We start from the raw sequence: 23,720 nt of genomic DNA, 5'->3' as shown, positions 1-23,720 counted from the left end.
TTATTTATTTGTTAGAGAGATAGAGAGAGCCAGAGAGCACAAGAATTGCAGAGGGAGAAGTAGAAGCAGGCTCCCCACTGAGCTGGGAGCCTGATGCGGTTGGGGGGGGGCTTGATCCCAGGACCCTGGGATCATGACCTGAGCCGAAGGTAGCCGCCCAAGCGACTGAGCCACCCAGGCACCCCTTTAGCTGCCCTTTTTCTTAAATTTTTTAGCATGTGTTTCAGGTGGTGAAGTTATTATATAGCTGAGTTCTTTGTAAGTGATATAATATGGTATTTCTTTTCCTTTAAGCAAATTGAATTTCTCAGTCATATACTGTTGAAATTAATTATACAGATGTGAAATCTTAAATTTTGGTAATGATGAGATATTTCTGTGTATGTTTTGTTTTAGGTTGTTTCACGAAGAAATCCAGAGGATGTCCAGGAGGTAACATGTTTATACATATGAAAATTTTATTTTATATATTTGACAAAAATTTAATTAAATGCTTTGTTGAGGAAACGGAATTGTTGGTATGTCTGTCTTCATATTTATGTGTTTGTCTGGACATGATCTTTAGCTCATAAAACAGTAGCTGAAGTTTCCTATTTCAGACCTATTAAGTATGTGTTAAGTTTTAGTAGGTGTTAAGTTATACAAGGAAGAATTTAAGGAATTATAGTGCTGTTTAATAATGTGATAATGTTTCTGAAAACTAACATTTGTAAGATTTTAGTATTAGTTAAGAGCTCTTATCTATTTCAAAATCATGATAACTTTAATAAAAAATGAGTATTTGGTAACTAATTTTAAAGATCATAATAATTATGGGTTTCTGTCTACTTTCAATTTTATATTGAGTTGACATGTTGACACCTTGGAAAACTGCTTTGGGTGTAGATGTCTGTTTCTTTTTTAAATTTGTAGTTAGTTTTGTAGACTCTTTCTCTCTAAAATGATACCAGTTTGTGTGTTTTTGCTTAAAAATATGGAATTCTTTATTTGTAATTACTTTGTGCTTGTTATATACCTTTAGGAATCCTAACTGGGGAGCTTGCTTGTTTTAACATTTTTTGATTTACTTTCATTTTGGTACCTGCTCATTTACACCATATTAGAAGGACATATGTTGGGAATTTTTTTCTTACTAAAGTTTTTAAAAAAGACATTGTAAATTGGCAGTCTTGATTCTGTAACAGTTCCCCCCCCCCATTTGAATTTTAATGTCTTTAGATGGAGTAAGTATTTTCTAACAAGCCCCACTACTCCTTACTTAACAAACCTGGCTTGATTCATACATTTAAATTGTTTGGTGCTGGTTGGTTTGAGTAAGTGTGACATCAGGTTTAGACAATATTTGAACTTTTATACATTAGCATTTCTTGCTGTATTTGATTCAGTATTTGTTTTGAGTTCAATAAAACACAATTTTAAAAGATTTCATACTATTTTTCTTAGGTGTTTTAAGATATCTCACTTTTCCCCCTCAATAACCAGGAAGAGAATATTGTAATATAGTTATTTTGGAAAAAAGTATATACGTATTTCTATATCTATAGCCTTCCAAAATGGAAGTGAAAGTAATTTGCACCATTTTATTAAGTACTGTCTTTACTTAGTGTCAATTGGCTAGTATGGACTTTCTTTATAATTCTTCTAATTATGTTGAATTAATAATCAGTACAATCTGTTCTGCTTTTGAAATTTTACAACTCTGTTAAAATTAAAGAAGGGTTGTGTTTCCTTTGAATACATTGTCTGATTGCTATGCTGTAGTTTGTAGCTTGATGTTCCCATTTTCCAGGGAGAATCCTGAGCCAGCCTATCCATGAACATACTCTCTGCCATTTCCTTAATCCTTTTTTGGGGAAAACTCTTTTATAATAACAACTGTTGGTGAACCATTCATCAGAAAACTCTTGTAAGTGTCCTTTAGTTAGATGATTGCATGGTCCTTTGTTAGACATGATATAAAATTTTTTAAAAATGTCTTCTGTCCTGCTGGCTTCTTGAAATATAGAATAACCTTGAAATTGTAACATTCTAGCTTCTCATGTATTTCATTCAAACATTGGAATTCTCATCTAGGAGAGAAATTTGCTACCTAGAGTTTGTTTCCATTTCCTTTCCTTTCAATTTCTCTCTCCTCTTAAGGGATTCATTTAGTTACTGCTTTAGAATTTAGTCAGGCTTCCCAAGCACTATTGAAGATTAGAAGACGTTCTATTAATCTAACCAAATATAGGGCTAATAATATGCTATCCTTATAAAACTGGAGATGTTTTGTTGGTTTTCTTTTATAGATGTGTTTGCACACCTTGGTACATGCTACCAGGTAGCAGTGTTTTCTTCCTAATGCTGAAATACTCACATGGAGGAAATAATTTAAAATTATCCAGGATAGATTTCTTTTACAAAGTTTTATCCTTCAAAAATTCCCACTAAAGTTTTATTTATTAAGAGCAGCATGAGATGGGGCGCCTCAGTGGCTCAGTCAGTTAAGCATCTGACTTTGGCTCAGGTCATGATCTCAGGGTCCTGGGATCAAACCCCACATTGGGCTCCCTGCTTAGCGGAGAGCCTGCTTCTCTCTCTTCCTCTGCTGCTCCCCCTGCTTGTGCTCTTTTTCTCCCTGTCAAATAAATAAATAAAATCTTAAAGAAAAAAAAGAGCAGCATGGGAAACTGAGGGGGACAGCAACAGTTAATGTGGCCTCTCATTCAGTAGATTCTCTAGAGCATGAACACCTGCAGAAGGGTAAAGAAAGAACTAGAGATGTTGTGCCCTCCCTCCGGTATCTTTTTCAAAAAGTAACCTATAACTCTGTTTCTCTATAGGTAGTAGATTTCACTGGTGAAATTTGGGAAAAGGAGAAGAACTGAAATAGAACTTTCTATGTATCACGTCAGAAATCTGTTAAGTCATTCCATAAATAAAATAGTTTGATAAAAACCATTTGAAAACATTTAAAATGTGTCAAGGGAAAGAAAAGGCTCTTGAAAAGGGGAGAAAGAAAATCCGTAAGCAAGTATGGTAGTGGTGCTGGTTGCAAGAAAAGATGATTCAGCAATTTTAAAATACTATGTGAGAGGACAAATTGAATTGAATTGAGTGGTTTTGTTTATGGGATCTAAAGGTTTTTGCTATCATTAAGTGAAATTATCTGAAAAGAAAACATTTATGTAAAAATTATTTAAGGGAATGTTTTTAATGAAAGTTAAGCTTTTACTAAATTTGTAGTGTATATATATGACTGTCACTGCATTAATATTTAATTGAGGAATTTTGTGCAAAGTAACTTTAATGAATAAGAAATTTCTGCAGGGGTGGGTTCAGTAGAACAGTAGTTGTTATACAGTTTTTTTTTTCGTAGTAGGAAAGAATTACTAGAGAAAATAATTTTTGCATGCATCTTTTGGGACTTTGTGTAGTCCAGTTATAAACATCAGTACTGCTAATGTAGTGGAAATGTGCTTTTGTTCACTTTTCCATTTTGAAGATTTCTAGAAATGTCCAAGGTTAAAAGGAGTACGAAGAAAAGGAGGCAGTAGATGGTACATTTTGTGATGCTTTGATTTCTTTGATTTCTTTTTTTTTTTAAAGATTTTATTTATTTATTTGACAGAGAGAGACACAGCAAGAGAGGGAACACAAGCAGGGGGAGTGGGAGAGGGAGAAGCAGGCCTCCCGCAGAGCGGGGAGCCCGATGTGGGGCTCGATCCCGGGACCCTGGGACCATGACCTGAGCTGAAGGCAGACGCTTAATGACTGAGCCACCCAGGCGCCCCGATTTCTTTCATTTCTTCAGGGTTTATATTTGCTCTTAGGTATTTGGTTCTGTAGTTCTAGCGTTGAGAATAAGGAGGATGTGAGAGAATAAATCAGGCATGATGAAAAAGAGTCTCACCTTGGAGGCTCTAATTCTTACTCTGACAGACTATATGCTAGTTTATAGACAATGTTGTTATTATCATTATTGTGATTAAGTTACTAACTTTTGTCCCTTAAGTTACTCTGCCTTTATTTAAAAATGACCCTAGTTAGAACAGAAATTTTATCTGCAGATTTGTTTCCATGAGCTACAGTCTTTTGAATAGCTCTCGTTTCTAGTTTATAATGGTTTTAAGGATGGCGTTTATCTTTTGTAAGGCTATTTTCATAAGCCCATCACCCATTTCTGCCTTTGGCAGTGTGGTACCTCCACAATTTGATCTATTTTAAAAATATAAAAATAGCACTTTTTTTCCCCATGACAGAATTATTTTCATGTATTGAAGTTAGAAATTACAGAGAAGCAAAAAATGTGAAAATTAAAATCACTCGTAATCTCACTGTCCTGAGACCATTTACTTTTCAAGTATTGGCTTGTCTTAGTTATTCATTCCTCTTGCTCTGTCTTTTACTGGGACTATTGGTTCTTTACTATCAGCTTTTGTCTCATTCAATTCCATTTTAAAATAAAATCTTTTCTTCCATCCAGGTGGTCTGTCTCATGGCAAAACCAAGTTCTTAAATACCTACTTTGCACTTGGTTTCCTCTTCCTTACTTCTGGCTGACCTCTCAGTGTTAGGGCTCCCCATTGTTTTGTCCTCAGATTCCTCATCTTGTTAAAAATGCTGAGAAAGCTTTCCTGAGTGATTGCACACCTCTCTGCTGATAATTCCCAAATGAATACATCTTGCTTAGTTCTCTCTCTTGAACTCCATACCTGTGCCAAATATGTCTAAAATTGAGCTTTGTTCTTATCTTAAAAGTTTCTTCTCCCCATTTCTTCACCTTAGAGAATGGCACCACTATTTGTTGGTCTAATCACTACTTGCCTTCAGTATTCCTAAGATAATACCTTCCGTAGGTGCTCCTTTCTTAATACCCTTGGGCTTCCCTTGTCCGCATTTATCACACCGTCTTGTGACTTAGTTATCATGTTAGCTTCCTCCTGCCCACCAAGGGTCTGTGTTTCTCATTTCTTTATCCTTTGTGCTAACACAGAGCCTAGCACAGAGTAGGGACATGAAAATACTTGTTTTGGTGACTATTTTTGTTGTTGAGTAAATGAATAAAAGGAAACATCAAAAGGAAGCAGTTTAAATTAATTCATATGATAATCTGACAAGTCTCCCAGGATTATAACTATAGTAAAAACAAGAAGCTCATCATGGTAGAATTTTTTGATAGTATGATAAAGTTTAGTTAAGAATTTCTTACATCCAGAGAATAAAGTTTTTGACAAGAGTCTCTTAAATCTCACTTGATTACCTTCTTGGCCTAAGATTTGCTTATTATTAGCGTTACATTGTATTGAGTTTGTTAGAAGTGAGGTAATTAGTTTTTTTTTTTTTTAGAAGCAAAGACCCTAGTATACCAGGTAATGGAATTTAAAACTCAGTTTTATCCTATTTTTTGGAGACTGAGGGGCTGAATCAGTGATATCAAAGTCATGTCAAATCTGTTTTCTTTATAAAGGTTTTTTTTTTCTAATTTAATCTGAATAAAGTTAAACAGTAATTCAAATTAATGGAGGTAAACTTTTACATGTTATATAATCTAGATGACGGTTATTTTCTGTTTTGAAATATACTAGTTCTAATGGTATTCTCTTCAGGATTCATCTTGCCTTAAATCCTTATTACTACTTTAAACTGAGATTTGTGAAATAAGATTTATGAAATGTAAAAGTTAAGGTTAATTACTACACAACCATTTCTTCAGTGTTATTAAGTTTATCCTTTAGGCAAATGCTGTGTAGGTACTTTATGTTTAAAAATTGTTTAGGGGACGCTTGGATGGCTCAGTTGGTTAAGCATCTGACTCTTGATTTCAGCGCAGGTCATGATCTCAGGGTCGTGAGATCAGTCCCTGCTCTGTGCTCAGCGTGGTCTGCTTGAGATTCTCTCTCCTTCCTCCCAACACATGTGCTCTCTCTCTCTCAATAAATAAATAAATCTTTTAAAAAAATTGTCTAAATTAGGTGGCTCAGTTGGTTAAGCCTCCGACTCTTGATTTCAGCTCAGGTCATGATCTCAGGGTTGTAAAATTGAGCCCTGCCTTGGGCTCTGTGCTGAGCCTGGAGCCTGCTTGGGATTCTCTCTCTTCCTTTCCCTCTGTCTGTCCCCACCCCCCGGGCTTGTTCGTGCCGTGCACTCTCTTTTTCTCTCAAAAAAATTGTCTTAACTATTTTGTGTTTATAAACATGCTTTTTTTAAGACAGAATATGTATTTTGATATCTAGCTCATTTCCAGGCTAATAGTAATTGAGTTTTGAAGAGGTTAAGTGACATTTTAGGTGATATAGACCTTCTTTGTACCAGGTTGAATATTTTCCTAAGAAAACAGTACTTGTGTAAAATGAAATTTAAAAACCAAAACAGAAAAGTTAAAGAGTTGCTGCTTTATATTTTTAAATCAAATATTATTTAATCTCAGACAGTTAACCATATTGGTTAGAACATATATTTGTTTGCCTTTGCATGACAATTTTGGGCACTTTCATGAAAAGATTTTTTGTTGTTTAGATATCTGAACCTACATAGTGTCACTGTGAGAGACACATTGATTTTTCTTTTCTTTAGATAATCGTATGGAAGAGATACAGTGACTTTAAGAAACTACACAGAGAACTATGGCAAATTCACAAAAACTTATTCCGACATTCAGAATTGTTTCCTCCATTTGCTAAAGGAATAGTGTTTGGTAAGTGATTATTTTGAAATTTTGATTTTAAAAAGTGATGATTGGCTAATTGTGTGTGTATGCTGAACCCTGAAATACTGTACGATGAAGTCAGAAGCCCTTAGTAAGATGACTGATACCAGGCAGCAAGTGCTTGTTGTTTTATCATGTTCCTGGTGTAGGCTTGTTAACTCTGATGCATTTACTCCTACCTTTTGTGAAACAACAGCACACCAACTTCAATTCCAGCCAGTCAAGCAAATAAAACAAAACCAAACCAAACATGTAGGAACATAAGAAGAGATGATATTGAATTATTCTTATAGTTCTGAAATTTGGGAATTTTTAGAAGTTTATACTTCATACATTTTTTCTAATACCTTCCTTAAAATGTGAATGGTTATGATTTGAGGCACCCAGCCAGGCCAGACACAGGTATTTTGGGGTGGTGGCTCTGGATATTTTATTGATTAACGACTTAGATTCATGACTTTGCAAAATTTTAACAGCAGACTGAGGCACAGAGCTTCCTAGTACCCTGCTCTTGTTGCTCTGCGCCGCCCGTGGTGTGTGTGTGTGGGGGGGGTATGTCACCCTCTAGCAGGTTGTGGTGCTAGTTCCTGTCTGCAGCTCCCTGTTTACCAGTCCTGGCCTGCAGGTTCCTGTCCATCAACTTTGGCTTTCCTACCATAGAACAGCTCTGACTAGGGTAACTCCGCTAACTTCTCGCATTCCATGTGCCCGAGCCACGCTGCATGCCTATCTGCCAGCCTTGGCCTGCCTTTACCCCAGAAAGTTGTTTCCTGTGGTTTTCTTAACATAGACATCCTGTACCCTAGGCCTTGTGTTACCTTGCTTGGGAGTGGGCTCCCAGCATTGTGATTCTCTCTTCTTGCTCGCCCGCTAGTCTGGTCCCATGTGAACTCTGGAGGGGTCTTTCTCAAAGCTTTCCTGGCAACTGTGGACTGGCTCTGGCCTAGGGAACCCAGCTAACTTCTTCCCCATTCAGTGGCTACAAACACATCTTCTCCAGGGAGATCCCAATCCCAACTTTGGGGGCGGGGTTCCCCCTTCCAGGTTGTTCCTTCCTTTGGTACTTTCCTTTACCCTGGGGTATTCTTTAGAATTAATAAGTTAACTGTTGTTTAATAGTCTTTATTTATATTAAGTTTTCCTTGTTCAAGTTACTATGTGGATTTGGTCTCTGGACTGAACCCTACTGATGTTCTCTTTGGTTGAGGAAGACTTTTGGATGATTTGAAATTATCCAATCTCCACCTGCTTGTAGTTTATGTGGAATAGTGATTTCTTCAGGCTGATTGCAGGACCACAGAACTCACTGAGCTTTACACCTTTCTTAGGATATTTTGCATATTTTACAAATCCTTGTAAAGATCTGGGGACAAGAAACAGATACATAATAGTATAGTAACATCAGTGGCATTTATGACAGAATGAAGTGTGGCCATCAAAAGCTTGTTGCTACAATTCTTTAATTTTAATAAATATTAACAATTTATGATATATAGTGATATCTTGAAATACAAGTAATGTTAAGAGGTATCTTGGGTTCATAATTACAAAGGAAAGTATTTGTATTTCCTTAGGTGAAAAGCAATTGAGGGATGTGGACAACAGGTCAGTAGCAATAGAACCATTAGTTTTGATGGTACCATCAATTAATTTTGTTCGCCTCTGAAGCACTAAGGGATCCATAAACTCTTGTAAATCTTTGGTCGCTTTTGGCCTTTGAGCTCAGACATTCCATGGTATTCACGTTTCTGATGCCTTCTGTTCATTGTTATTAGCCAATATCTATGGTTCCTTACCTTTTTCCTTGATACTTTTTCTGATTAAAGTTGTAGTTGCTTTTTGCCATTAAACTACTACCTTTTCTGATCATGATTCTGCTGCTATTAATAGAGTCTTTTTTGATTAATACCAGTCCAGCTGTAATTATCTGGAAATTTATTTATTTATTTTTAAAGATTGTATTTATTTGACAGAGAGAGACACAGCGAGAGAGGGAACACAAGCAGGGGGAGTGGAAGAGGGAGAAGCAGGCTTCCCGCCGAGCAGGGAGCCCGATGCGGGGCTGGATCCCAGGACCCCTGGATCATGACCTGAGCCGAAGGCAGACATTTAACGACTGAGCCACCCAGGCGCCCCTTATCTGGAAATTTTATAAGCACACTAAATTCAAGAAACATTTTAAAAATAGGCATTATGGATATGATGATTCAGCCTCTGTCTTCTAAGAAACTTAGCTGAAGTGAGCATCATGATCTAGAAGTTCTGAAAGGGAAGTGCTTTAGGATGTGACATCCTTACTGTCAAGTTTTTAAGTTTTGTGGCACTCTACTTTTTTTGAGATTTTTTTAAAATTGAATATAGTTGACATATAATATGATAGGAGTTTCAGGCATACAACACAGTGATTAAACATTTACGTAGATTATGAAATCAATACAGTGAGGCTAGTTACCATCTGTCACCATACAAAGTTATTACAATATTATTGACTGTATTCCCTATATTATACTTTACATCCCTGTGACTTACTTATTTTATAACTGGAAGTTTGTATCTCTTTATCCCCTTCACCCTAACCTCCCTTCCCTCTGGCAAGCACCATTTTGTTCTCTGTATCTATGAATCTTTTCTGTTTTGTCTGTTCATTTGTTTCGTGTTTTTTAGATTCCACATATAAGTGAAATCGTGCTGTATTTGTCTTTCTCTGACTTATTTCACTTATCATAATACCCTCTAGGTCCATCCGTGTTGTCACAGATAACAAGTTTTCATTCTTTTTTATGGCTGAGTGATACACTGTTGTGTGTGTGTATGTGTGTATGTGTGTATAGCACATCTTCTTTATCAATTCATCTATTAATAGACACTTAGGTGGCTTCCATATCTTGGCTATTGTAAATAATATTGAAATAAACATAGGGATGCATATATCTTTTTTAAATTATTGGTTTCATTTTCTTCAGATAAATACCCTGAAGTGGAATTGCTGGATCTTATGTTAGTTCTGTTTTTTTTTTTTTTTAAAGATTTTATTTATTTGACAGAGAGAGCACAAGCAGAGGGAGAGAGGGAGAAGCAGACTCCCTGCTGAATAAGGGTCCCAATGTGGGACTAGATCCCAGGACCCTGGGATCATGGCCCCGGGCTGAAGGCAGCCGCTTAACCGACTGAGCCACCCAGGCGTCCCTGGTATTTGTGTTTTTGATGTTTTGGAGAACCCCTATTCTGTTTTCCACAGTGATTGCACCAATTTACATTTGCACCAAAAGTTGCAAGAGGATTCCCTTTTCTCTAAATCCTTGCTAACACTTGTTATTTCTTACCTTTTTGAGCCTACTCATTCTGACAGGTGTGGGGTGATATCTCATTGTGGTTTTGATTTGCAATTCCCTAATAATTAGTGATGTTGAGCATCTTTTCATGTGTCTGTTGGCTATCTGTATGTCTTCCTTGGAAATATGCTTATTCAGATCCTCTACCTACTTTTTAATTGGATTGTTTGTTTCTTTGGTGTTGAGTTGTGTGAGTTCTTTCTCTCATTCGGATGTTAACCCCAGTGACACTCTATTTTAATTATGAAGATGCAAATAATTAAAATTCACCAATCTGAGGAGTTTTTTTTCTTTTTTAAGATTTTATTTATTGGCGCGTGCGTGAGGACGGGGGGCGGGGGAGAAGCAGAGGGAGAGAGAGAAGCAGACTCCCCGTTGAGTGGGGAGCCCAATGCAGGGCTTGATCCCAGGACCCTGAAATCATGACCTGAGCCGAAGGCAGATACTTAACCAATCTCAGGAATTTTAAGAATCATGCTTCTAAATGCACACCAAAAGGTGTTCTTTTATATTCTAAAAATAAGAAACTTCCCTCATACTTAACTGTCTTTTCCTCCCCCTTTCTCTCTTAGTCCTTAGCACGACTTTGTGATTAGAGACTGCTTTATTCTTATTTATGGTTGTATCTTCAGCAGGTAGGACCATGCCCAACATATAAATGCTTAAAAAATAAGTTGAACAAAAAGAAAGAATGAGCAAAAATTTAAGAGACAGAGTAGTATAGGCAATGATATCTTTGAAAGTCAATCTCAAGGCAAAAATTAAAAAGCTTGGTTATACTCAGTATGGGGATATAGATGCACAAGAGGAAGAGTATAAATTTGCATAGGTTTTGGAGGTCAATTTAAAATATACCTTTTCCTTAAAAAAAAAAATGCCTTTTCCTAACAATTCTATTTTTAGTAAATTTTACTACACATCTATTCTCACATCTGCATAGGAAATATTCATCAATGATTATTAGACATTTTAGTCTCAGAAGTCTCCTTTACACTCTTAAATTTTATTGAGCATCTCAAAGAACTGTTGATGTAGTTGTACCTTTTAAAATTTACCATATTTGAAATTTAAAAATAATATTGTGTTAAAAAATAAAAAGTATATTACATATTAGTATTTTTATGAAAAATAATTGTAAGAAGAGTGGTTTTAATTTACATTTGTGAATCTCTAATGCTGAGATTAAGAGAAAACAGCTAGATTTTCATATCTGTTTGTGGATCCAATCTGTGGTGATAGATTGTTTTGATTGAAGTATATGAAGAAAATTCAGCATTATAGAGATGATGTAGGGAGGAGTATTTTAACAGCTTTTCAGACAATTGAAGATAATCATCTTTGATACACCAAAACTTAGTAAGTGATAATTTCTTAAAAGTTTAGTTGCATTATGGAATCTGAAATCTTATAAACAAAGCTTTGGTACTTTGTTTATTAAAATTCATTAGTCTGTCTTAAGTTTGAATGGATTTTTTTTACGTATGCCTGAGCTTGTAACATCATGCATTGGTCATGTGAAAAATATTCATTCCCCAAGTTATGCAGATCTTGCATATGTTGACCTATTTCATTATATAATAGCAAAAAATGGTAAATATCATCTAAATGGTAATATCTAAATGGTAAATATCATCACAAATCTCTAAAAATAGTAAATATCATCACAGTTCTCTTAAGTATTTTAAGTATTGGGAAGCTGTCAAGCTCAAGCTCACAGTGACTTGATGACTTGAATATCATTGCTGACAATAATGCAGTGGGTAGTTTTCCTTGAATTATTGGGCTCACTTTGTTTGTTTATTTATTTTTTTGAGTAAGTTTCTGCCAGATACCCAAATCTGAATGGTTATAGTTTTTTCCCACAGACTTGAAATGGTCTCAAGGGTCAAAATTTAATAAAGTTAATAATTTTTATTGCTTCATCAAAGACATTCTGAAGGGAACCTGACATTTGAAATTTTTTTTTAATATGAGTGAATGGCAGTCAGAAATATGGTGATTACTAGTAAGTATAGTTTGGTGCCATTGTCTTGATTCATGCTAAGAGGTTTGCACTTTTAATGCCATTGCTTTTAGGTGATCAGTGCAGGTGTCAATGCAGTGGAAAATGCTACTGTCTTAGTATTATTATGAAAATGGTTTTGACCTTGATCCCTTGCAGGGCCCTCAAGGAGCCCTCAGAAGTCTGCAGATCACATTTTGAGAATGCACACACAAACAAATGTGTGCACACATGTGTACATACATATGGGTGTTCTTTGCAGCATTTTCAATAGAAGAAAACAGAACAGAAACTGAATTTTCTCATTATTTGATTGCATAGATACGCCATAATTTAGCCAATTAATAGAATTCTTTAGCTCTTTGAAATATACTGGTGTGGTAAGATATCCAAGCTATATTTTTAAGACACAAGAACAAATGTTGCACAGCAATGTTTAGTAAGCTCACATCTGTGTTTGAGTAGACATACATAATTGTGTGAAGATATATCCACACACATTTGTATAATGTATGTACCTTCTCTGGGTGTAGGAGGAGGGATGTTTTTACTTTTTATTTTATACCTTCTGTACTATGGAATTTAACAGTGTCCATGTATCTTTAACTTTAATATTGGGAGTTACACAACCCAGCTTCTTAAACAGTAAGCTTGTCACTGGGTGAAAGGGAGTGGTTTCTAAATTGGTTGAGATTTGTAGCTGTTATTGATATTGCTAATGGATTATCTTCAACTTTTCTCCACATCCTTACATATAATAGAATGAAAGTTTCTTATTAATCTTGATAAGTAAGCAGTTTATCTCTCTCAGTAAATGGTACAGTCCATTTGTAATACTTGATAACTGCAGTGAACCCTGCAGGCTGCAGCTGTGCCTGTGTGGAGGGACTTGATGGTTCATCATCTGTCTTTTTAACTGCTCTCACATTTTTAGTATGTGAACCTCAGCAGCAAAAGAGAATCCTATTGTAAATGACACAACCGTCAAAAATGTAGTTACTAGTCTAGTGGGGTAGTGAAAAGAACATGCCTTTTGGAATCTGTTGGCTTTAGGCCCAAATCCTCTATCCGTGATTTACCAGCAGTGTGATCTTGTACAAATTAACATCTGAGTCTATTTTCTTATTGTTAAGATATGGATAGTACCTTCCTGTTCTATGGATTACATCCGCAGTGTGTCTATCTCAGTGCTGAGCACATACCCGCTACCATCAGCTATCCGCTGTTGCTCAGTTACCGCTAATGTATCGTACTCTTGTGTCTCCGAATTCAGCATTGCACTGCCTCACTGTGAATTTTCTTGTTAGCCTTGCAGACTTTTCAAATGTCTCCTCTTCGAGGAGGTTTTCTCTGTTTCCTTTAGGCTGAGTTTGTTGTTTTCCCCTTCAGTTTTAGATCTTACCAATAGAGCACCTAACTTACGTTTTTCCAATTGTTTTTTTAATTTGCAAAATTTTTAAGTTTACAGAAAAACAACACAAAAGAATAGTGCGGTAAATACTTTTATATCTTTGGCCCAAGTTCACTGATTGTTAACAGTTTGCTGGATTTTTTATAACTCTATGTATCTCTCATTTTCTTTCTGAACCATTTGAGAATAAGTGCAAATATTGTGACACTTCACTCCTGTGCTTCATATTTTCCCTATAATCACAGTTCCATATCACTCTCAAGAAACTTAACCCTGATAAAATAATATTATCAAATATGCAGTCCATATTCATATTTCCTCAGTAGTTCTAAAAATGTCCTTTTTAGGTTTGTTTGTTTTTGGATCTAGGATCATGCCTCTAGGTTAATCTAGAGTATTCCTTATGCATTTTTTTTGTCTTTCATGACAATGACATTTTTAAAGTGTATAAGACAGTTTTGTAGGTTTCAAAGTCTCCACCTGTCTGATTGCCTTTTCAGGATTAGATCATTGTTTTATTTGTTTTGTTAGATCTATTATCATACTTTGCTTTCCTATGAGAAAGAGAAAAGCAGTTTCTGATAGCTAAGAAAGAAGTGGCCTTGCACTACCTATTTGTTAGACCTTGGTCTTTCCTAGAGTTGGCCTGGCATTCACGTCTAGGCTGTGTTATTCTCCTGTTTGAATGTAAGCGGTTTCACAGAACAGGAACATTAGGCAAGGCCACTGTGTGTCCTTGGATCAAGACAAAAACAAGACCACTCTGAAATCATGTCTGAGCACAGACAAAAACATGAGCGTTGTTAAAGTCACAAAAATGATCAAGCATATCTTCATCTTGGCCACCGTGAGTGACTGCTGCTTCTTTATATATCACAGGCCTTAGCCTCTCTTCATTCATCTTGCTTCATAGTAAGATTTATTAAAATTTTAGCATCATAGAATTAGATAGAATTCATAGAACTGTAGAATTATCCCCACTTACTAACAGCATCAGAACCAGAGTAAAGTCCCCATTTCTTTAAACCTTTCCCCAAAGTACCTAACACAAGCCAAATCCTGTAAGTACATTCTCATACCCTTTTAGTGAAATGCCCCAGGGTTCCCCATAATGTACATTTTCCCTAGCTGCAAGGAGTAATAAATCTAACTTGTTCATTTAGAGGTATGTTCTTGGTGCTGTTGACTGGAAAGAATTCACACCCGAAAACTTTGGCCTCTCTTTGTTTTTACTCTGTGTGAATTTTTGCTTCAATTAAGAATCAGCATCAAGCTTTTCTAGCTAGTTTCTTACTGGTCAAGGGCAACTTTTAGTTCCATATAGCCAGTTTTTGATCATTGACATTCGAATTTTATTTTTTTCTTTTTATTTTTTTAAAGATTTTATTTATTTATTTGAGAGAGAGAGAATGAGAGATAGAAAGCATGAGAGGGAAGAGGACCAGAGGGAGAAGCAGACTCCCTGCTGAGCTGGGAGCCCGATGTGGGACTCGATCCTGGGACTCCAGGATCATGACCTGAGCCGAAGGCAATCGCTCAACCAACTGAGCCACCCAGGTGTCTGACATTCGAATTTTAAAAAACTTGTAAGCTCTCATGTCTGGGTGTTCTACATTAAAAAAAAAAAAAAAGAATATCCCAAAGCAGCTTAATAAATCAGAGAAAGACTTTATTTCCAATGATTTATCAGCTTAATTAGAAGGCTTGAATTTAATTTTTCCTCCCACAGCTTTTAATAAAACATTGTTGGGTCATTGAGGGTGGGGGGCTGGCTTATATATAATATAGATACATACACACAAATGATATAGTATATAATATGTAATACTATACAATAAATCTTACGAAAAATATGTTTTGCATTTTCTATTGTAAATCAGCTATAATTTTTACTCTGTTCACAGGAAAATAAACATTGACCCTGTGAATGGAAATTTAAAGCAGTGATAAAGAAGTTCCTATTTATGATTTCTCAGTGTTGCTGCTTTTGAGCAAGGTTTAGGTGCTCCTAAAGGACTAGCAACTGCAGAATAGCCACTAGGGTGTTGACTACAATTAGGATGACTGTTGAATCTTGCTACTTTTTTTTTTTTTAATTAAAACTAGGTGGCTTTGTTAAATCTCTTAAGGCTAGTTATGGATTAAAATTCATGTGCTTCTCTTTATGCTACAAATCCTACTTTTTTGTTGTTGTTATTGTGAAATATCTTAGGAACAAAGAAGTGAGCATGTTCTTTCATCTATTTGTTCTGATGATAGGATTCAGTGTAATTGAACCTTTTACTGCATAAGCCTTTATTTTTGATTGTGCTTGCTCCACTCTGAAAAATATTTAATTCCTCTCCACTTGTCTAAGTTTAGTGGAATGGAAATGCATAAAGATGTGTTTTATTCTCTTTAGAAGAGAATACTCATTGCCTAAGCATTTTATTAGTCTAGCTTAATAGGGAGGTGGGATGAATCACTGATTATACTTAGGATTGAAGCTCCCAAATTAATATGTATTTGTTTTAGCTACTGAATGAGATTTTTTAGGGTGTCATTAGATATTAGTGAGTTTTCCATTAAAATTTCTCAACAAGTAGTTAATGCATTTAAAGATAATATCAGGTGGTTTTGTGGGTTGAAACATAGTATGATTTTTTTGTGCATTTTCTGGATTTTTGTTCTGAGGTTATATGTGTTCACAAAATTATTAATATTAATTCACAGGCACTGGAATTAAATTTTGTTTAAAGGATAAACATTGGACTATAATCATAAGTACCAATGTATACTTAATTTCTTATTTAGACAAGAGAAGGAATAATGGACATTAGCTGTCATTTTAACCTGTTTGGCCAATGGATTTTTCCCAAGACTGAATAACTTAGATTGTTGTCCAGAAAATTTGCTTTACAGGTGGGGGCGCTTGGAAGTTTGTTTCCAGATAATATGTTGATAGGTAAGCTAGCACATCATTTTAGATTCTTATCGGGAGAATTGAGTTAAATTGAATTGTTACATATGAACTGGGAAATAATAGAAAAACAGAACACAGAAACATCAAATAGTATAATGGTATTAGGCTTGGTTTCTTGTGATAAACCTTAAAACCAGATAGAAGTCGATTTCTTTCTCATGGTGTGAAATCTGAAGGTAGCTCCAGGCAGGGCAGCTCCACAGTGATCAGGAATCCAAGCTCCTGTCATGTTGCTCTGTCACTTTTAACCTTCCACGTCACAGTCCTTCCTGGAAAGGGACAAGGAGAAAGAAGGAAAGGCTCTCTCTCTCTCTCTCTCTCTTTTTTTTAAGAGACTTTATTTATTTGAGAGAGAGAGACAGATAGTGACAGAGATAGTGAGAGAGAGCACAAGTGGGGAGGAGAGGGACTGAGCAGGGAGCCTGACGTGGGGCTCGATCCCAGGACCCTGGGATCATAACCTGAGCCGAAGGCAGATGCTTAACCAACGAAGCCACCCAGGTGCCCCAAAAAGGCTATCTCTTAAAGAGATTTTTAGGAAGCTACAGTACAACTTTTGTTTTTATGTTTTTGGCAAGAGCATAGTCCATGTCCACATGCAACTGCAAGGCAAGCTGGGAATGTAGTGTTTTTTTCCTCTGGGTTGCCTTGTCCATAGTTAGAAATTGGGAATTATTTTACTAAGGAAGAAGGTGAAAACAGACACTGGGCTAGCAACTGGCAGCTTGTTACATATAAATAAAGCAGTGTCCTGAATGTTAGGGATCCTCTAATTGACTGCCTCCGGCCTGTTAACCTTTACTGGGCCCCAGGCTCTTTGATGATGCTGATAAAAGTTACAGACTTGTTCCCTAGAAAAAGGTACCTGCGGACACATGCATGGAATTTTGTAGGACTGTTGTCTCTGGAACCCATCCATTAAGCCGAGTAGGTTGTTTATGGACCATTGTTAAGATTTTTTATTAATGAAAGATGACTATTTTCTAAGAATGTAAGATGACTATTTTCTAAGAATGTTCCACTGTTAAGACTATTCTTTTTGAAAATTTTTCTAAATTTCCACCATTCACTCTTACAGTTAGGTATGAGTTAATTAGCATGCTGTGTATGCTAGGCACTGTAATGACACTTGAACATTCAAAGGCATCATGATTATTGTTAACTATGTGCTTGTCATGGAACTGGGATTCTTAAGTACATTGTTCATTTTCTCTATTTTACAAATGAAGAAATAACCTAAGATTTCATAGCTAGTGAATGATAGAGCTAGGATTTACACCAGGTCTAACTCTAAAACCATTTCTTTTAGTTTTCATGAAGTAGATACTTCACCATAAGCATGAGACACATTGAGCTGAGAGTTTTTAGTGGTTCAGTTTCAAATTCTTGTTCTGGGTTATATAACTAGGAATCTCTTTGTGCCTCAGGTTTCTGTTGACATTTTGCAAAGCCACTTAAAATGTTTATGGGTTGATGCTCCTCTTTTGATTTTGTATTTTTGAAGCCTGGATTGTACTACATGGCATGTGACAAATGCCAACCAGGAATCTGATCTAAGAGGAATACAAAATGATCTATTTTAAAATTTCTTATCAGCATTCAAATTGTATATAGGATTAAAAAAATTCTATGAAAACCACCTTTCGATCACCTTGTAAATCAGAGCTCGCTGGTGCGGTGCACACCGTCTTTTTTCTCACATGCATGCTGTCACGTACGCTGACAGCGGCACATGTGGAGTTTGGCTTCAAAGCTTTTTTGCTTCAAGCTGAGGTTTTTGACCCCACTGATATACAGATGTTCTCATAATTTCCTCTCTTCAGCTCCTTTATAAATCAAAAAGAGTGGGAAAGGGAAAATTATATGAGTAATTACAGTATTAAATTACTATGGAAAACCATTTGAGTTCTTTAGAATTCTCTTTTTAGCTTGAGTTTCAAATCACCAGCTTCTTAAATGTTAATGTTTCTTACACAGACAGGCCTTTAAGTAGGGCTGCATCATTGATTTATCAGTTCACACCTCTGTCTCTTGTTGTATCAGAAACACTGTTGTTTTTTGGGGGGGAGATTACACTGATTCCGATAGTGAAGACTTGACTTTAGAGGACTGTGTAGTAAGGCAGTGATCGGCCTGCTGCTGCTTTCTGAGCTGTCAACGTAAACTCCCATAAACCTTCCTTCCTTCCTTAAGTCTTGGTTCTTATTTGATTCTAGGACGATTTGATGAAACTGTTATTGAAGAGAGAAGACAGTGTGCTGAAGATTTGCTGCAGTTCTCTGCCAATATCCCTGCTCTTTATAACAGTAAACAACTTGAAGATTTTTTCAAGGTTTGATAGTCTTTCTGAACTATTTTGTACTTCATTAAATATATTTTGTTTTCAAATTTGTAGTAAGGTGGGATTCAAGTTGTTTTATTTTTTTAACAGAAAATGTTATTTACTGTTGAATTTCATTATTCACTAAAATAAGTAGAAGTTTAGTTGCTAAACAACGTCTTTGACATATCTTCTGTTTTTAGTGCAGAAATGTATAAGATTTTTGATTCATACTTTTTAAAAAATTGATGCAAAAGGCTTAGGATTATCTTGTTCACTCCATCATAATTGAAGTACATTAGAAAAAATTTAAGTATCATGAAATTTTAGTTGTTGCCTTCACTTTTTGAGGTGTGTTTTAGTGTTATACTTTTTGGGATAGAAACCACTCTAAGTTCATATTCACTTTGTTATAATTGTGCTAATTTGTGTAAGAGATAGAGCAAAAATAATCACTATATAATTTTAGAGAGATAGGCTAGTACAAATTATGTGACTAGAATCATTGGATATTAATGTTTTCTGTTCCTTTTTTTTTTTTTAAGATTTTTATTTATTTGAAAGAGAGAGACACAGTGAGAGAGGGAACACAAGCAGGGGGAGTGAGAGGGAGAAGTAGGCTTTCCGCAGAGCAGGGAGCCCGATGTGGGGCTTGATCCCAGGACCCTGGGATCATGACCTGAGCCGAAGGGAGATGCTTAACAACTGAGCCACCCAGGCGCCCCATGTTTTCTGTTTCTTGACATGAAATGTTTTCATTCTGAGCTCTTTATCATTTTATTTTATTTTTAATATTTATTTATTTATTTAAAGAGAGAGTGCCAGCAGGGGTGGGGGGGAGCAGAGGGAGAGAGAGAGAGAGAGAATCCCAAGCCGACTCCACACCCAGCATGGAGCTTGACGCAGGGCTCCATCTCATGACTCTGAGATCATGACCTAGGCTGAAATCAAGAATTGGACACTTAACCAACTGAGCCACCCAGGTGCCCCAGAGTTCTTTATTGTTTTAAATAATAATTTCCTAATTTATTTTGTATTGAGCTTGTGCAGGTTGTTAGTTGGTATCAGTGTCTTTATTGACCACAATTTTCCTATTGCCTTTAGACTTCTAGAAAAAAGCTAGGCGATTGTGCCATACTTCCTTTCTTTAAACTACTCATTTGTATAAATGTAATTGTTAGAACACATGAAGTATATGAATAGTATATGAATATTGGGATTTTTAATTTTCCTGATGCCAGTGGATCTACAAAAGGAAATTATTTTTTATGACTTATTTTAACTTACTGAAGAAAGTTGATCTTTTGAAAGATATTATAAATTTATGACTTTACACTAATAGAAATGAAAATAATAATAGGAAAGTTTGTAGTACCAGTAAGATTTCTAATAATTGACTTCATCGCTTAATTTTTCATTTTTGTGTAAACCAGGCTGAGATGATGAATGTGGCTCTGCTTATGGCATACTGCAGATCTTTAGGATAAAAGGTCAAATCAAGTTGATACAGTATTTGTTCTTTGCTATTCTTGGTTTACAGCTCTATGTGGCAAGCAGTCTATGCTTATAGAAAAAAAGGCAGCATTAGGGGTGCCTGGGTGTCTCAGTTGGTTAAGCATACCAACTAACAACCTGCACATGTGTACAGGGTGGGTGGGAGGGGCAGAGGGAGAGGGAGAGACAGTTCTAAGCAGACAGTGCACTGGAATGAGGAACCTGACATGGGGCTCGATCTGACGACCCTGAGATCACTATCTGAGCCAAAACCAAGAATCCAATGCTGAGTGTGCCACCCAGGCGCCCCCAACTTTGAACAATTTAAATATGTTACCTGTTATGTATGTATATATGTATGTATTTTATCATGTATCAGTATTCTATTCCTTTATGTTGCTGAATAGTATTCTCTTACATAGATTGTACTGCATGTTGTTTATCCATTGACAAAATGATGGACATTTGGATTGTTTTCAGTTTTTTGACCCTTTGTCCAGTACTGTTGCCAACAAATTTTTGTCTACAAATCTATGTGTAGATATATATTTTCATTTCTTTTGGGTAGATTCTGAGGAGTGGAATTGCTGGGTGTTATGGTAAGTTTATGTTTTTAAGAAACTGTTCTTTAAAGTAACTGTATTGTTTTACATTCCCCAGTAATGTATGAAGGCTCTGTTTCTTACACAATTTCACCAATTGTGTAAGAGTTTAATTTATAGCTGTTCTAGTATGTGTTTAGTGGTATCTCACTATAGTATTAATTAATTTCCATTTCCTAATGGCTAATGATGTTGAGCTTGTTTTCATGTGCCTATTCATATACTTTGGTGAAATGTTTGTTAAGATCTGTCCAGTTCTGGTTGGGTTGTCTTATTATTGAGTTGTAAGAGTTCTGAATATATTCTGGATACAAGTTATCCAGAATCCATATCCTTTATCACATATGTGTTTTGCAAATATTTTTCCCCCCATCTGTGGCTTGTCCATGTTCTTAATGGGGTCATTGGAAGTACAAAAGTTTTTATTTTATATTTTTAAAGATTTTATTTATTTATTTGACAGAGAGAGAGAGAGAGCAAGAGCAGGAACACAAGCAGGGAGAGTGGGAGTGGGAGAAGCAGGCTTCCCGCCAAGCAGGGAGCCCAGTGCGGGGCTCGATCCCAAGGACCCTGGGATCATGACCTGAGCTGAAGGCAGGGGCTTAACCAACTGAGCCACCCAGGTTCCCCAAAAGTTTTTAGTTTCGATGAAGTCTAATTTATCAATTTTTTCTTGTTTTTTTTTTTTTTCACTGTTTTCGTACTCTGTAATTATATTTCAAGTTCCTTCCAAAACAAGGCCCCAGGAACCCCCAGGTTCAAGTACGTCCCTGAGCTTGGTCCACTGCTGTCTTGTATTCATGCTTGGGTATTCGTTCACCAACTTTAAATCCCAAGATAGACGATGTGACACAGCAGGACTCCCTCTTCTGTGGCAGGAGTCCCCCGCTGACTTCAGAGGTGGTAGGGGCAGCCAATGTGGAAAACACACTGGAACTTTCCCTTGGAACTGGGCTGTGATGACAAGTGCTTGCCAGGAGCATCATCCTCTTTTCTTTGACCCTCTCTCTAGTTTCTGGGTTTAATTCAGCTGCCGAATGAGCTGATTGATGCGTTCACCTCGATAGCCAGGTAAGCCCACCTCCTTGAGGAAACCCACTCTATTCTTGGTAGCATGACGGGCCACTGAGAGATGGAAAGGACGTAAGAACGCAGAGATCTCCTGGAAATTCTTCCCCGGAAAGGCGATTTCATGAATGAGGTCTTCCAAGCAAATAACACCGTACTTCCCCAGGTGCTCCTCAATCACTGTGTTGTCCGTCAAAGGGATGGTTTTATTCTTGACCTTGGCTTGTCCACGTTTCAAGATGAGTTCCCGGACAGACCTCAGATTTGGAAATCCCCAGGTCACATAAGGTTCCACTACACGCAGCGTTTTTATGGTCTGGGGGGTCACTCTGAAAAAGACACCACTGAAAATCTTCTTCAGGCGAAGCCGTGCAATGGTCCTCTGCACCAGTGAACTCACCCCATTAATCCTTTGGATGCGGACAACAAAGGCCAAGGAATGTTTATCTGGCACTTCCAGGCCACGAGGTTTCACTTCTAGTCGTCTGAGGCGCACCCTGTCACGTTGCTGCCGCCAGGAGTCATGTAGAAACCACTCCAGTCGCTTAAACTTGAGCTGTTTTCCTTTCTTCTGCTCCCTCTTGTCCAAAAGTGCCTGCTTTGCTTGAGTGGCTTTAAGGGCCTGATAAACCTTCCTCTTTTTCAGGAGATTTTCTGGAACCAGTGGGATCTTTTTTCTTTGCTCTTCCTCCGCCATGTTTCCGAAGCTGCGCAATTTTTTCTTGTTTTGAATCATACTTTTTTTTTGGTCATATCCAAGAACTCTTAGATTAAAAGTCTCCTGTGTTCTTTTCTACAAGTTTTGGTCTTACATTTAGGTCTATGATCCATAGTTAATTTTTGTATACAGTGTGAAGTAGCAGCCTAAATTCATCTTTTGGCACATGAATATCCAATAGTCCCAGCACTATTTGTTGAAAAGGCCGTCTTTTCCACCATTGAATTACTTTGGCATTGTTGCTGAAAATGAATTGAATGTAAATGTAATGGTTTATTTTTTGACTTTTGATGTGTTTTATTGATCTTTGTGCCTGTTCTTATAACAGCACTGTATTTTCTTGATTATTTTAGCTTTATAATAAGTTTTGAAATCAGATAGTGTAAGTTGTCCCATTTAGTCATCCTTTTTCAGAATTGTTATGGCAATTTTGAGTCCTTTGAATTTCCATAAAAATTTTTAGCATCAGCTTGTCCATATAAACAAAAAATTCTGATGGAATTTTGATTGGAAATGTATTAAATCTGTAGTTCAATTTGGGAAAAATTGTTTCTTAACAATATTGTCTTTCAATCTATGAACATGAAATGACTCTCCATTTATTTAATTAGTCTCAGCAGTGTTTTGCAATTTTCATTGTATAAGTTTGGCACTTCTTTTGTTAAAATTATTCTGTGCATTTTATTCTTTTGATGGCTTTGTGAACAGAATTGTGTTCTTTCTCTTAGCATTATGTTTTAAAGGTTTAATCCATGTTGTAGCATGTAGCAATACTTCATTCTTTTTGTGGCTGTATAGTATTCCTTTGTATGGATCCATGGATATACTGCATTTTGTTTATCCATTCATCAGTTGAGCACATTTGGGTTGTCTCTCCCTTTTGGCTATTACTAATGATGCTGTTATAAATATTGGCATATAAGTTTTTCGTGTGGACCTATCTTTTCATTTCTCTTAGGTATGTATCTAATATTAGAATTGGTCTGGGAAGATTTCAAATCTTAATTCAGTTTATTTACTTGTTACAGGTTTATTATGATATTCTCTTTCTTCTTGAATCAGCTTTGGTATTTTGTTCCTTCCCAGGAGTTTTCATCTAAATTGTATAATTTGTTAGCATAAA

The 23,720-nt window shown here is 36.3% G+C and overlaps 2 protein-coding genes across 11 annotated transcripts in view; one reads left to right on the top strand and one right to left on the bottom strand.

Moving 5' to 3' along the window:
* Positions 1-23,720, top strand: part of RPS6KC1 (ribosomal protein S6 kinase C1) — a 178,310-nt gene that overhangs the window by 15,213 nt on the left and 139,377 nt on the right. For 9 of the 10 annotated variants that reach the window (XR_003209527.2, XM_025877632.2, XM_073900192.1 and 6 more), the window contains exons 2-4: positions 397-432; positions 6,556-6,676; positions 18,612-18,727. Coding sequence is in view for 8 of the 10 variants with exons in the window: in XM_025877632.2 (XP_025733417.1) it covers positions 397-432; positions 6,556-6,676; positions 18,612-18,727 (273 nt within the window). In the remaining 2 variants the exon portion in view is untranslated. Of the gene's footprint in view, positions 1-396; positions 433-6,555; positions 6,677-18,611; positions 18,728-23,720 lie in introns of those variants that run through there. The other variant, XM_073900195.1, reaches the window with a different exon arrangement.
* On the bottom strand, positions 21,521-22,585 carry LOC112828527 (large ribosomal subunit protein uL30-like). Its single transcript, XM_025877635.2, has one exon. The coding sequence runs from the start codon at positions 22,574-22,576 to the stop codon at positions 21,833-21,835; it is 744 nt and encodes a 247-aa protein (XP_025733420.1). The 5' UTR covers positions 22,577-22,585; the 3' UTR covers positions 21,521-21,832.

The sequence above is a fragment of the Callorhinus ursinus genome, unplaced genomic scaffold, assembly GCF_003265705.2.
Source record: "Callorhinus ursinus isolate GAN/ISIS: 27379988/994484 unplaced genomic scaffold, GSC_fseal_2.0 scaffold13, whole genome shotgun sequence".
In the NCBI taxonomy this organism is placed as follows: domain Eukaryota; kingdom Metazoa; phylum Chordata; class Mammalia; order Carnivora; family Otariidae; genus Callorhinus; species Callorhinus ursinus.
The sequence above is the reverse complement of the archived record's forward strand: the minus strand, read 5'-3'. Positions and strand labels throughout refer to the sequence as shown.